Genomic DNA, 15425 nt, shown 5'->3' with positions numbered 1-15425 from the left:
AGACACAGTCCATCATGAGACACTCACACACACCTTTGCACCTGAGTAGTCTATTTTAGCTTTATTTGTTATTTCTGACACAAATGTAGATTACAAAGGTCAGTGTTACAAGAGATGTTTGGTGAATTTCTTTGAGTGTCAGTATGTCCCTCAGGCAGAACGGGGAAGAGAGACAGTCGACAGAGACAGGGCGAAATGTAGACCTGCTGTTTAACTGTGTGGAGGAGCAGGAGGTAACAATTGCCTTTTTAAACATTGTTTCACCTTTATAGATAAGCTGTATAAAGAACTGAATTGTGGGTTAAGGTTAAAACAAGGCCACTTCTATCTGTAATGCAGAAGTCTAATGAGGAAGTGAACTGGACCGTGTTTACGCTTGTGAAAAGGTCCTCTTTACTATCATTATTCTGGAAAAAACCCCAAATAACTTCTGTTTTTCAGAAAGGTTAACAAAGACAGTTAAGTGAAATGGTTTACAAAACCTTGTTTTGTGAGTAAAAAGATTAATATGTGTTTTTAGTTCATTCATTTTGGTTCTATAATTGAAGAGATTTCCATTGCTGTCTTGCAAGCTTACATTGAAAAATCACACACAGCATAAAACAGGGTGGCACAAACAGACCCTAGACGTAATATCTTCTTGTGACGATGATCATACCCACAATCATAGCAAATTGTTGAACAAATGGTTGACTTCACACATGCTAATTTCACAGGCTACAGAATAAGATCATGAGTTATTTATGTGTAAATGTGGTTTATCATGGCTTCCGTCACTTCATACATCTATGTGGTTTCCATTATGAGTGCTTGAACACTGTAGACTACACAGCAAGAAAGAGACAGCTGGAACCATATTGTGTTGGACTAAATTATGTTTTACATAGGAAATCCAAGTAAACACTTTTACTTAGCTTAGTTTACTTATCTAAATAGTGACAAAATACTTCTAAAGGTTTTTAATTATTAATAGACTACACTACCATTAAAAAATTTGGGGTTAATAAGATATTTTTTGAACGTATTTGTACAGTGATATAGTAAAAATATTATTACAATTTAAAATGTTTTATATTTGTATATATTTTAAAATGCAATTTGTGCCTGTGATGCAAAGCTTAATTTTCAGTTCAAAATAACAGTATTTATTGAAATAGAAATCGTGTGACATCATAAATGTCTTTACTGTCACTTTTGATTACTGTGTCCTTGCTGAATAAAAGTACATATTTATTTTAAATATATAAGTCTCATTGACCCCTCACTTCCTAACACACACCAACTCTAATCTCAAATGAAAAAAAAACAAATTTTTAGTATTATGAAAGACTAAGTGTAAACCCACTTTAAAGGGTTTTCACAAATTAGGACATACCTGAATGTCCCTTAACTGAGGTTTTGTCACACATTTCTGGAGGACAATTATATCCAAGTACATACACACACACACACACACACACACACACACACACAGAGAGAGAAAGTCAGAGACATAAAGAAAAGAGCTCCACTAATTGTTCAGGTGTAACAGTAGGGTATTTACTTCCTTTGGTTTTTGCAAAAAAAACAAAAAAAAAGGTAGGAAAAAAAAAGTTTACAAATGCTTCTGCCAATTAATATACTGACAGAAAACTATTAATAATTCTACTTATTAAAAATGTGTTTCTAATAAATGGCAATACAGTGCAGACCTCAAATCACCCTTCACCTATTTTAAAAAGAAAATAAAAGCATGTCAATGACGATAAACCTGAACAGAGGCACAGAAATAAAACCCACAAAACATGACATGTGACAGAAACAAATAAAAGTTGCTTTATTTGCAGATGAAGTCTGAAATGGAAGTGAAAGTCACACTTGCTACTGCTGACATGTCATCTTAATCTTAAAAAAAACAACACTTGTTTTCCTTACATAGCACATCTTACAGAAAGGAAACTTGATGAAGCCAGTGGGAAATTAAATAAAAGAGGACAAAAGCACTACTGGAATATTTGCATCAGAGCTGCACAACATGTAAGTCTGCTCGGGTTAAAACATGACAACATTCCAAGGACTCCATCACACAACGGAATGTCTCAAAATGCTACTCAGCAGAATATAAATTCCAAGCACACGCACACACACAAAATCTGTTTCAAAGATGCTACACTCAACCTCTGCTACATCAAACTGAGTGAGGCACTTGGAAAGAACGGTTTCAAACTAATAGGCTATAGTGACTAAATAAACCCTGCTGCCGATCTAAAGATCTTACCTACAACATCATTCCCAATTTAAGCAGGAGAATTTATAAAAGCATATCCTGAAAGTGATTCAAAGCATATCTGCACAATATGTGTGTACTTAAGAGTTAATGTGCTTATACAGTACAGTAATGTTACAGATTACTACAGTCACTTGGACACATACAAACTGGTTAAAAAGAAAGATTCTGAAGACTCTGGAAATTGAAGAAGGGATAGACAGAATCAGCAAAAGATTTAAGGAATGATCGGTAGTCCCTTTTTGCCTTCTTCACTCAAATCTCAGTTTTCTCACTCCCTGCGGCTTCCTGTACAGAAATGTTACAAAGCGTCACGCACATCTACAATGTCACACTTCAGGACACGGTGTCAGCAAAAGCTAACGCTAGTGAAAGCTAAAAGAAGAACGCTTCAAGCGAATACGACTTAACTGGCAAACATGAACATCTTAAAATGAAAAAAATTTAATCACACATTATGGGGGAAGACGAAAAATTAATTAGTTCTCAATCTTAATTCTTAAAATCTGCCTTGCAAGATTACACACTAAACTTCACCCACAGGATTTGTGCTTGTAAACACTATTCAAAAACACCTTTTTCATATAAATATATACATTTGTTTATTCATAAAAAGCCACTTTGCACTTCGTCTTCTTCACAGCAAATATATATAGACATCTTTCACATTTTTGTCTTTATTTTTGTCCAGCTATGAACTAAGATTTTCCCTGGACGTTGGCAAAAAGATTCTAGGTAAGGCTATAGAGACCTAGCCCCTAATGTTAAATGGGCAGGATCTGCGAATGCAGGGATGGCGATCAAATCCTGATTTATGGAAGGGTGGTGATGTCACGCTTGGGTGGGGGTCCATCGGGTTTACCGCTGGCCTCATTAGCTTTGTCTTCAAACATCATAACCCTGTATGAGAGAAGAGAGAAAACTCATTAAGTCATTAGTGAAAAGGTCATTTCATTTCAACCATCAAATCTAAAATATTCCACAACTGGGGTGTAGATATATATTATACTCACACTTTTTTATAATGAATTTAAAAAAGAAGCAGCTTAAATTCTCTTGCCACCTAAAATGTATTAATATTATATATATATATATATATATATATATATATATATATATATATATATATATATATATATATATATATATATATATATATATATATATATATATATATTTTTTTTTTTTTTTTTTTTTTTTTTTTTTTTTTTTTTCATTTCTGCTCTTATTATAAAGCACTTTGAATTACTATTGTGTACAAATGTGCTACATAAACTTGCCTCACCTAAAAGTAATTAGAACCATGATTTAAACTGGAAAAAACAACAACCATTAAAATATTAGAAAAAAATATGGTAACTATTTAAATCATATTAGCTTAGCAAATATTTTTTTAAGAATAAGCTTAATATCCCCACCACAACAAGGGAATTTATTAAAATCAATTGTAATTTAGATAACATTTATATTATAATTATGTTATATATAATATGATCAAAGGTCTACATTATATTATGCACATGCACGTTAGTCATATGCTTTAAAGGATAAGGCTTCTATGTCCAAATATAGGTATTTAAGAACATAGAGAGTTAAAAACGTTGTGGTGTCCACTCAGTGTCCAGCACTGGCTACAAGCAATCCCAGCTTCCCACTGAGTAGATTAGTAGAGAGGGCTAGAGAGAATAAGTGCACTGTAAAAGACAAGTAAAAAAGAGACTGGACCAATCTGTGAAACCACAAAAGCTGGATCAGACAAAATGCTGGTGTTTTGGAGTTATGAGATAAAAAAAAAAAAAGAAGAGAACAGTGGCTGTGCAGAACTGCTGACTGATCTATTCAGACCAGAGTATGTGAGTAGAGTGGCAAGATTTTTTGACTGGAGTGAGGAGTGGATTTTTTGAAAGTCGGGAAGAATGCTCCTCTATAGCTCCATCACCAGTTACATCGTTACACAGTAGAGAGACGCTCCACAGACAAGTCAGTCATTTAATATAGACTTGGGTTAATTGGAGTGTTCCAATAAACCACATTAAAACTATTCTTCTAGTATTGTGTTTTTTTTTTTTTTCATTTAATATATGTTCTGAACAGAACTGTGATATTTCAAAACATACTGAAATACTTTAGCTACAAATTTCATCATGAAGCAAAGGCGAAGAGATGTGTGAAGAGCGGGAAATGCTCTTGAAAAGTGGTTATGACTAGTTCTGTTTACTGAGGCAAAGCACCAGACAACATAGTTACGCACATGAATCATACCACAAATTGTGCAATTACTTTTCAAAATGGTCAGACAAACCAACTACCTGGTGTGCTTTAAAATGGGTGGAAAAAAGTCATCTATCATATCTAGCGAGCAGAAAATCATAACATCATAGAGACTCCCATTGTGTTTTCCTTAGTGCACAACTCTACTAAATGTTGCCCACATTTTCCACAATGTCTTTTCTCACTACCACAATTATATCTGAAATTATATTTTAGTCTGCTATAGGTATTTACTCATGGAGTGATGCAACAAAGTATGACAACTCCAATGTCTGTTCAACCGCTGTAATGTCAAACCTGAGCACTTTGTGTGTAAGAGACTTCAGAAACTCAAGTCTGTGCATCCACTCAAAAGCCTTGCGAAAAATAGCTTAATATAGTTTCAATGAATCATGAAACTTGGCAAAAACTAGTGTTTGTCACAAACAACCCAATTTTCTTTTCCAAACTACAGCCATGTTTGTCACAAAAAAGGAAAAGAAAACAGGAAGTTGAAGATTTCGGTTATCACTTCCATCGAGACTAGGGAGGTGTTTAGCGGTTACCGGGCTAATTTCGACATCCTCCACCCTTTTTTTTTTTTTTTGTCATCGACAGCCACAATTAGGGAAAAGCTGTATCTCCTTCCCCACCCAAGAAAATGTGTGGTGTGTTATATCATTGTATATACAAGTGTGTTTATACAAAACTGTCATTAAAAATCTTAATATGACACAGTTTATTTTAAAAGTTTTAAAAGCTTTATTCAATAGTGAAAAGCCACAGTTTTTTGTTTAAATTCAAAAGAATTAGATCATGTACAATAAATAAATAAATGAATTAAAAAAATACTGTCAGAAAATAAGTGTTTTAGTTGTATGACTCTTTTTAAACAATATATTATTTTGTCAATATATATATTTTTTTCATTTCATTTGATAATTGCATTATTAACAATTGACAGCCCCAGATTTAATGACTTGGGTATCGATTTAGTATTGATACTGAGGTACCAGAGGCTTGTACTGTACTAAAGCCAAATTTCTGGTATTGATCCAACCCCTAGTGTGTCTCATGGTGATGACATCACCTGTCACAGCGGATCCCTCTCCCACTGAGAGATAATGGCACAGATATGCTGATCCTGCACTGGATGTGCTGACAAGATTAAACACACACGCCAACATCTAAAAATAGCTGGACTGTGTCAAAGCACTCGCCAGCAGGAAATAGCCAGACAGTTCCGCATAATGCCATTTGCCAAAATTAAAACAAGATGGAGAGAGAACATGCATGACGAATCAGAAACATGTCTAGAATTTATTGTCTATTCTCTTTATTATTAGTGTTTTTATTACCTTAAATTATATGCATGTCTGCACAATGTTTGTACTTTCTGTACTGGAAGACAAATTCTTTGCTAATAAATCTCTTTCTGATTCTGAAACACACACACACACACTTACAGTTTGAGAACAGCTGATCGCTTGCCAAGCATCATTTTCACAAAGTCCCTGTAGTTGATGGTGTCGCTGCAACCTCCTGTCACCTCTGAGATCATTTTCTTCATCTCCAGGTGAGTCTTTGGCACACCCAACTTCTCCATCATTCGCTTCAAGCCCATCATGTCTGCAGAGGAAACCCACATATACAGCCATCACACAAACCAACAACAGTGAACTACTGCAAACAGACTCTTACAGCTTGACAAGCAGATCCCTAATAAAGATGGGATGGCTAACTAGTTGTTTACCAATGAACTAGTCAATTAATGAGGTCAGTATTTAGCCTGTACATTTGTTGAATATCTGGCATTAACCTTGTTGAAGGGCTGCACAGTACAAATACAGACAGATGTCACTGGATGTAGGTTTGTGTTTTAAGTGAAGTATCAAGTTAAAAATAGTCTCACTTGGCAAAAAAAAAGTCAAGACCCCTACTTTTTGTGTGAGAGTCCCCCACCCCCAAATTATACAGGGTTTACTTACAACCAACTAGTTTGACAATCATAATGCTCACAAAAATGCATTTAAACGTGCTAACATTTTGAAGATAACACCACATACATGTCCTCAGGGCTGATACAACACCAAGCATACTACCACAGACTAGAGTAACTCAGAGCTGTCAGTGTTCATCTCCCCACATCATTTGCATTAGTGGAATGATTTTCTCCTCACTGTGTATTCAATTTTTGTGCCCCACATTATACAGTACGCCTCTCTTTCATAAAAACATGCTTGCTATCACAAACTACATATTTGTACAAGTACCACATGAATCGCCCTCTGAATTGCCCTTATTTCTGTGGCACACGCTTCAGCTGTTTGGATTTACAATCACAAATAAGGGCCTATGCCACTATCCTTTAACATCTTATGTGGGCAGCCCTTCCATTTGCATAAAAAGGCATATTATACATTTCTGAATGAACTGGAATTGGAAAACTGTACATCTTGTCTATCAATATTTGACTGCATTGTTGTTAATCATAATAATATGTTATATAAAATATATTATTATTATTTTGGTAATATTATTAATGTTATTTATCCCCACATATGTTGTGTTTATGCCATCTGCAAAGTTGCTTTAGAGATGCACAGTAAATTAATAAATGTTGTTGCATGTTTGCATGCATGCAGTGATCAATCATGCACAGTGAGATCAGACAGTTCAGGTGTTATTATTCATGTAAGGTTCTATAAAGACTGAATTAACTTGCTTAAGATTTTAAACTGTTTTTATTTTATGTTGTCTTTGAAAATGAAACTGTTCTACAATGCCAGATTTAGTTTAGTTTTCTTTCCCCACAGCAACTTGAATCTTTTAGGACAACAAACAACAAGCTTAAAGATTTGAACCACCCCTCAAAAATTTAAGTTAAAAAAGTAATTATATTAATTAATTATAAGGTGTGTATTTGGATTGTTCTTTTTATTTAACATTTTTTTTAATCTCCATCTGTCATGAGTCACTCCTACTCTTTCTACAGCACATAATGACCTTTAAGTTGGTTACAGAACAGTTCTCATGTTTCCTATCTGTCAAGTGTGGTATCACCTACACAGTGAGCATGACAAAAGAGCCCTTCCACACTACCACTCACAAAGTCTTAAATACATATGCACACACACACTTACCGATATCCCCCTGATCGTTCAGGTCAAACTCAGCATATTTATCTGTGGATTGTAAAAACAGGTGATATTTTATTAGTCAGACAAGAACAAGAACAATTGAAACAATACAAACACACACACACAAACACAAGCGCCAGCAACATCAGTGGCAGCATCTAGAGGTCAAGCATGTGACAGCTGTGGTTCAGAGGGAGACAACACAGAGGACATTTGAAATACCCAGCATTTCTCTTTTTTTCTCTCCTCTCTCTCTTTTTTTAATCCGAAATGAAACCTATTTCACCAAGGATGGCTGGTATATCTGTAAATGAGGACATCTAGTACCAGATTTGAATCCTTGTCCTATTTGATTTTGCTGGATTATTCTACTACTTCCTCTCTCTCCCCTCCATCTCTCAATCTGTCTCGTTTCATTCTCACAATGAGGCTTCTGTCAGAGCGGACACATTGACAGTGTAACAGAGTCACCGTGAGAGGAGGCTGATGGGAAGGAGAGGGTTACAATGGCCCCCTATGAACACAAACGCAGCTTGTTCACCCCTGAGCTCAATGAGTGCGTGTGAAACAGAGCTGGCAAGAGAGGTCATCTGTTGAAATGCACTGACGCTTCCTAAATGCAACTCAGAATTTTCACTGACTGAATCGCTCTCTCTCTAAATGTTTTACTTCAGCAAGTGCTCCGACTGTATGTGTTTGTGAGCATGCGCCTTCATTTCGAGCATGTCAAGAGAAATCTCAAAGGTTTGGTGCTCTCCTGTCCCTTGTGCTTTTGACTTCTGTCCTTTCTATCTTTCCATTTTCTCACTCTGTTTAACAAGAAATCGCAAAAACAATAATAACCAAACAACCCCAACAACATCACCACCTCCTCATAATAACCAACAAAAAAAAAAAACGTACACACTGAGGAGGGCTGGTAGTAAATAATTCAGAGTTAAAGGAGGCCCTTGGGTCTAAAGTCAACATGAAACAAGTCTTGCAATCTATTAAAACATAACTTAAATCAAAAAAAAAGAAAAGACTATACAGATAAGGATACCCTGCAAATAAATAAGCCAAAAATGAAAAAAACATAAGATAAATATGAAAAGCCAAAATTAATTCAGAAAAAGTTGTTTCAGATAAGGATACCAAATTCTTGTTATATAAAGATATGGCCGTCCAATAAATGTAAAAAAAACTTCAGAATTTTGTCTAAATTTTCCTAAAATCAATTATTTTAAATGCTGAATGTAAGCATAACAACATTATAATATATGATATATATATTTGAGATTCATATATTGCATGATAAAGGGATCATCTGATGATAGAAAATATGGCAGAGCAAGTTATTTTCAGAGGCAGAGCAAGTTATTACATTTTGTTAAAAAGACAACAAAGAAGACCATTTTAACTTGAAACACCACCAATCAATTGTGCACAGTAAGACCAAGAATGTGTTAAAAAAGTAATGGTACATTCACAGGGCGTGTGAATTTCTCAACTTTTCAAGCGCCAATGGAGGTGTCAGCCAATCAGATCGCCTCAGGCCTCAACGCTCTCAATTGCAGTCAGTGTAATTGGCTGTTGTCACTGACAATCGCGTCAAAGCCAAGCTTCAGACACGCCATCCATCAAGCATTAACGCTGACGCCTCGTGTGAATCTAGAGTAAATATTGACTTTAAACTTCATGGGTCATCTTTTGAGAAGCATTAACATTAGAAAGAGAGAGAAGATGACTTCCGGATTCTAGTGGCTGAAGTTTACATGTGGGTTTTTAAAGAGAAAAGCAAAAAGGCTCCGAGGACTGTTCGTTTACATTCCAGTTGTCCTTTCCCACACACACACAAACCGTTATTTCCCTCTCCCACAAGAAGCACATGTCCAAAACCACAACAACAAGGGGGCAAGACCAGCACATTCCTGCAAGACCATATGGAGAAAGCAAGTCCATCACACATGCACAAACACCCACATAAGCTCTCTTAGCATTCATGCCAAAAACATGTGCGCGTATAAACGCTGGACTATGTCAGTGTTTAAAATGTTTCAACTATCCTTTGGTTTGCAACTCTTACTTTTAAAAGAATCTAGCTTCTCTTGCAAATCCTCTTCATCCCGGTACTTCTGATCTTCCATAAACTCCTGCAAACAAGAGAGAGAAACAGAGAGTTAGGATGATCTCTAACTGAACCAGCCCGGGTGGATGAATGATCATCCTCTCTCATCCGGCTGTGCATGGCAGAGGCCCAGAGAGGGTGAGCAAGCATGTGCCAAATATCAATTCTCCACCATGTAGTTTAGTTCTCTAAAACAGTTTTGATGCAAAGGACACCCAAATATCCCTTTCCTAAAACACAAAGGCTATATATTGTTGTGCACATAAAGAGCCATATATTTGGAAAGATTCAATTTTGCACTTTTTAAAGTTGGTAACATGAATTTGTCAAATTGACCAACAGAAATCTTCTTGGTTTGAAAGTGATTTATGTGTGAGCTGTGTACTCTGCTGACAACGGACCTTTTTGGCCCAAGAAATTTTGCTAATGTGACCGCAGCTTTAGTGTCAGTCAGAGGATAAGCATGCTTCATAGATGCAGGCTGCTCGCTAGTGTAGCCAGCAATAACAAGACAAAAAGCTCAAAAAACCCAAAGTCCTTCTGTTATCAAAAAACTAGACAGTGATAAAAAGTCAAACACAACACAGGCCGGTTAACTCTAACATCTGTGTTAATGATCTATGAAAAGACTCTACATAAGGCCCATAAATCAAAGATTCACATGTGTGATATGAAACTTCACTATCAGCGAAGTATTAGAGTGTGTGTGCGTATCAGGGAGATCCCACACTGTGTGTGGGTGTGTTTGTGAATGGATTTTAAATATGGTTGGTGTGAGAAGCTGCTGACTAAGGGAAGGAATGTTCTGTAAAAGCAAACAGTCTGTGTGTGTGTGTGTGTGTGTGTGTGTGTGTGTATCTATAGGTGCCTGAGGAGCATCAAGCAACCTTGAACAGTTAATTATGACTCATCATGACGTCTTCTTGTCTCTGCCTCTTTCTCTCTAACCCACACATACTTGGAGAGGGAGTAAAAATGAGCTAGATTAGGATGCTGTGGTCAAGTCATGATACGGATTTAGAATTAGAAGATGAAAATACACTGTGAGGAACAGCCCTCTTGAGTCATGCTGAGAGATGAAGAGCACGAGTACCGCCTTCTACCTCAGTCAAGTCATGACTATACATCAACATTTCTTCAAATCAGAACTTGAAACTGTAAGTCAAAATTAGGCTAAAATTTTATTGACCCTCTTCTTGAGAATCACCTCTACACTATGTGCAGGTAAGAGCTGCAGATGACATTAATAGGCCAGTATATGACCTGATTTTCTCATTTTTTTCCCCCTGAGTGTTCATGTGACCACATCAAGCCGTCCCTCCTGCCAGCCACAGTCCACATGAGAGGGGGAACAGCAGCTCAAATGCCACTGCTGCCCACTCCTCAATCTCCTTCCCACATAATGGGTCCTTTCATGCCGGATCACAGACACCTGTTTCCCGTCTGAGGGCACAGAGACAGCCGGCTGCGAGGGAACACACTGCCTCTTATCACATCAAAGAGGGCTGATCTTAAATATTAGCTTTGAAATAACACTGCTTATGAAAATAAGCCTCTTGGGATTTTTATAAAAGGTCTGGGTTTGTTTGAAACGCCCAAGATGAGGTCACCTCGCTTACTTGAATGTTAGGCATGTCATTTTTTTTAATACTTTGTTTAATACGATTATAGTATCCAGTATGCTGAACGCCTTAATACTGTAAACATGCTGTGGCAGTAACTAAATTATTGTTTGAGAATCTTGGCCCCACGAAACAAAGTCACACTGGCTCAGCCAATGGGGGAAACCTGGAGTGCTTAACACATATGATAATGGCTGACGGGAAGAGTGTTTGGGGGAAACCTGGAGTGCTTAACACGGCGGTGAATGACTTGTGTGCGGGATGAACTGGGCTGCATCTTGAGATGAGCGATTTTAAAGGGGTTATATGATGTTGCTAAAAAGAACATTATTTTGTGTATTTGGTTTAATGAAATGGGTTTATGCGGTTTAAGTTTCAAAAAAAAAATTATCCTCTATGCCCCGCCTTTCTGAAATACGTCTTTTTTTTTTTTTTTTTCACAAACCTCATTGGTCTGAAAAGCGAGGTGTGCTCTGATTGGCAAGCTATCCAGTGCGTTGTGATTTGCCGTATCCCTCAAGTGTGTGACAGAAATTTTACGCCCCTTACTATATTGTGACAAAAACATTAAAACCCATTATAAACGAGGCATTTGTTGCATCCAGTATGGATTATAATGACAATACCAGCGGTTCTCAATTCCAGTCTTCGCGTCCCCCCCATCTCTGCATATTTTGCATGTCTCTCTTTGTTAACACACCCAATTCAGATAATCATCTCGTTAGAAGTGAGCTCCGTGCATGAACTATGTTCTGATCGACGTGGTCCCTACACCGTCCTCCCTGAGCAGGAGAAATCTGTTTAAGTTTACTTCACTTCAGAACCTTTATTCACTGATTTGTGCTGCACAACTTCTTCACACACGGACAAGTGTGACATCATATACCTCTGTAAATAAATATAATTTAAATTCACGTCTCACACACTTCAGTGTAGGGCTGTGCAATTAATCACATTCGATTCTATTTGTAAGCTGCTCAATCTGAAAGCAGGTGATGGTGATTTACTACTAATCACGGGACCGGCTTTACTGACGAGATGTGCACGACAATCGAATGCGATTAATTGCACAGCCCTACTTCAATGCACTTTGAATGGAACATATACATTTGCTTCAAACTGGAATCATGGGCACTTTCGTTTGAATAGAACAAACGTCTGAAGCGATAAGAGAAACATACAAAATGTGCAGAGCAGTGGGGTGCGAGGACTGGAATTGAGAACCGCTGACTTATACTGTATTTTTACACATTGCATCACACCGCGTAAACATAAAATCATGTCTGCATTTGTGATCAGAGAAACGACAAACAACAAGTGCTACTCTACGCTGCTCAAAACTTGTGTTTCAATCATCGGTGGCAAATTCTTTAAATATGTAAACATACTCAGAACAGCCAGTACTGTAGTCTACTCTCCCAATATCAGGAAACAGTCCTCCATAAAATGTGCTGCACACATCTGAATATTTGGGTTGAATTGTTCCGGAACAGTGTTGTAGATACAACTTAACCACTGATTTATAGTAGTGTCCTCTTTTGGAAGACCAAACAAAGTAGTTTTGCTTTCACAACGAAACACACAACGACTCCACAACATGGCAGCGGAGGCAACAGCAAGAATAAAAGTTATGCCTTCTTTCTTTCCTTGAACGTTTGAGCGGTGTTATGAAAATCTTCCCACATGTGACAGACATGTGGGGGCATGTTAGAATGAGCCGTTTTAGGTAGGAGTGGTTGATTCTTAACTTTTATAAAGAATGTCTCGTTGGATTTGAGACTTTAGTCTTTGCAACTTTACAGATCTTCTTTATGCACCAAGATCTTGTAAAACTCCAAAGACAAAGGAAAAATTGAATTTACATCATATGACATTTTTTGTAGTGTTGTGAAGTCCGGTTCTTTTATGCGAACCGGTTCTTTTGGACAGTTGGTTTCAATGAACCGGTTTAAAAAAACGGTTCATCGGTTCTTTTACGCCCTTACGTAATGATGTCATTCGCAATGACATAATGGATATCAAGTCTATCTTCCCTGGCCATGAATATACACATTCAAATATATAGTCAGTAATTATAACTTCAGTCAGTTAAAACATCATAATCATGATCTGAAAAGTTTACAATTCAGCACCCAAATACAGTAACAGGCAGTGATGTGCATATGAGGATTTAAGTACAGAAGATATAAAGTAAATAAATTAGTTGTCAACAGCGCAGAAACCATAATCCACTTACTATACATAATCCATTGCAATGTATTAGTTATTTAATAAACGTACGTTTCGCCAGATCGACCCTCATTCAAGTCCTTGGTTTACCCGCGTTCATAACATTAGCACAGAATCAGTTGTCCAAAAGAACCGGTTAAGTTCAGACGTGCTGTCAGTCACAGTAGGCCAGGAATCCTCAAATCTGGCCCACGAGATCCACTTTCCTGCAGAGTTTAGCTCTAACCCTAATCAAACACACCTGAGCATGCTAATCAGTGTCTTCAGGATCATTAGGAAATCACAGGTAGGTGTGTTTGATCAAGGTTGGAGCTAAACTCTGCAGCGCATTGGCCCTCTAGGGCCAGATTTGAGGAACCCTGAAGTATGCAATCATGTACTGCTCGGTGACTTCACGCTGAATCACGCATGCGCAGTATCATCAGCTCATCGGTTCTCTTATCTGACGGGTCTGAAAGAAACAGTTCTCGGTTCAATGTACTGGTGATCCGAAAACCGATGCAACCGGTTCTTGACTCGAGAACGAGAACCGCTCCAGCAGTGGGGCACGCTGCACACATGATGCTCTGCTCCTGTTCATCATCAGTTCCCTCTTCACAGCAGTTCAGTCAGTGTACTGTTTGAGTAAATTAATTACTCCGTGATAATGGTTTATTAAGACTCAGAGGTACTGTAAGCCACATTAACAAGTGAATAATTAAAGTAATTTGTGGATTGGTTCTTACTGGTGACGCGAACCGTTTAAAACGATTCAGGCCGATTTGGTGAACTGGTTCAACCGGTTCAATAAGAAGAACCGGTTAAATCGAACGATTCGTTCGCGAACCAGACATCACTAATTTTTAGTTTCGTGCAGAATTAAAATAAGGAGAAAATCCTGTAGTTTCAGTTCAGTAGGTTTTGAGACACAGCCCTGCTCTGGATTGTGAAATGATCCGCGGCTTAATGTGGTCGAACTGTCTAACTAAATTAGGTCATGCTGCTGTAAAGTCGAGCTTAACAATTCCGCTGCTGCCCAAAATAACATTTAACAGCTAAGCGACCGCAGGGAAGAAGTGAAGTAAATTAAAAACCTTACATTTAGAGACAAAGCGTTTGGGAACATCATAAGTGTGAATGGAGGCGGTTCAAGGCCAATGAAATAATCTCGCCTCCCTATTGAGACAATAATAATCCCTCAGCGTTAGTTTATTTACCTTATTGATTTCATCCAGCTTCTCCCTCTGCTGTGCTTTGAGTAACCCGAAGGCTTTCCCGCCTGAAAAATGAGACATGACCTTTACGTTACACACCCGTCTGGATATTTTATCAGGATGTCTGGTACACTTGCAGGCATGAGATAAGGACAGGCACAGAACAAAAACAGGCTTCGTGCGTATAATGCTAAATAAAGCATCGAATCGATTCACTCAAAACAGACCAGCGACAAAAGATATACCTTGTAAATTCTGGTTGGAAGGCATGCTGGTACGGTCGAGAGGAGGCGATGAAGGTAGAGAACAGAGACACTGGTGTTGTGTGAGCGCTCGCTCGCGTCGTAATGTGGGAGACAGGGAACCTCACGCTGCTTACAGGCGCAGGTCTCCCTGTGATGCGCTCTCTGCTCGCCAGGAATGCAGCGTCACCGTGCGGTGAAGAGAGGTAATGCAGGCTCAAATGACAGCGGGGAAGCTCCGTTGTTCTGCCAGCCAATGATCTTTCATTGTGCATATATAAAACGTATAAATCTATTTGTAAGTTTATTAGCCATATATACCTATATAAAACGCCTTCATCGTTCCAGCTAATCTCCACTAATTGTTATAGCCCTT

General features: G+C 37.7%; 1 protein-coding gene across 2 annotated transcripts; it reads right to left on the bottom strand.

Annotated features, from left to right (window-relative positions):
* Window positions 1-1792: 1792 nt before the first annotated feature.
* Window positions 1793-15213, bottom strand: LOC109072573 (allograft inflammatory factor 1-like). Of its 2 annotated transcripts, XM_019088805.2 has the most exons (6): window positions 15053-15213; window positions 14811-14872; window positions 9722-9788; window positions 7660-7701; window positions 5983-6145; window positions 1793-3166 (listed from the first exon to the last, which is right to left on the bottom strand). In XM_019088805.2, exons 1-6 carry the CDS (start codon window positions 15075-15077, stop codon window positions 3079-3081), a joined length of 447 nt encoding a protein of 148 aa, XP_018944350.2. In that variant the 5' UTR covers window positions 15078-15213; the 3' UTR covers window positions 1793-3078. The 2 variants fall into 2 exon arrangements, with proteins under 2 accessions (XP_018944350.2, XP_042612280.1); XM_042756346.1 differs by lacking the exons at window positions 14811-14872; window positions 15053-15213 and adding an exon at window positions 13666-13796.
* Window positions 15214-15425: the final 212 nt, after the last annotated feature.

Source organism: Cyprinus carpio, chromosome A5 (assembly GCF_018340385.1).
Source record: "Cyprinus carpio isolate SPL01 chromosome A5, ASM1834038v1, whole genome shotgun sequence".
Lineage (NCBI taxonomy): Eukaryota > Metazoa > Chordata > Actinopteri > Cypriniformes > Cyprinidae > Cyprinus > Cyprinus carpio.
Note: the sequence above shows the minus strand (reverse complement) of the source record. Positions and strands in the feature narration are given on the sequence as shown.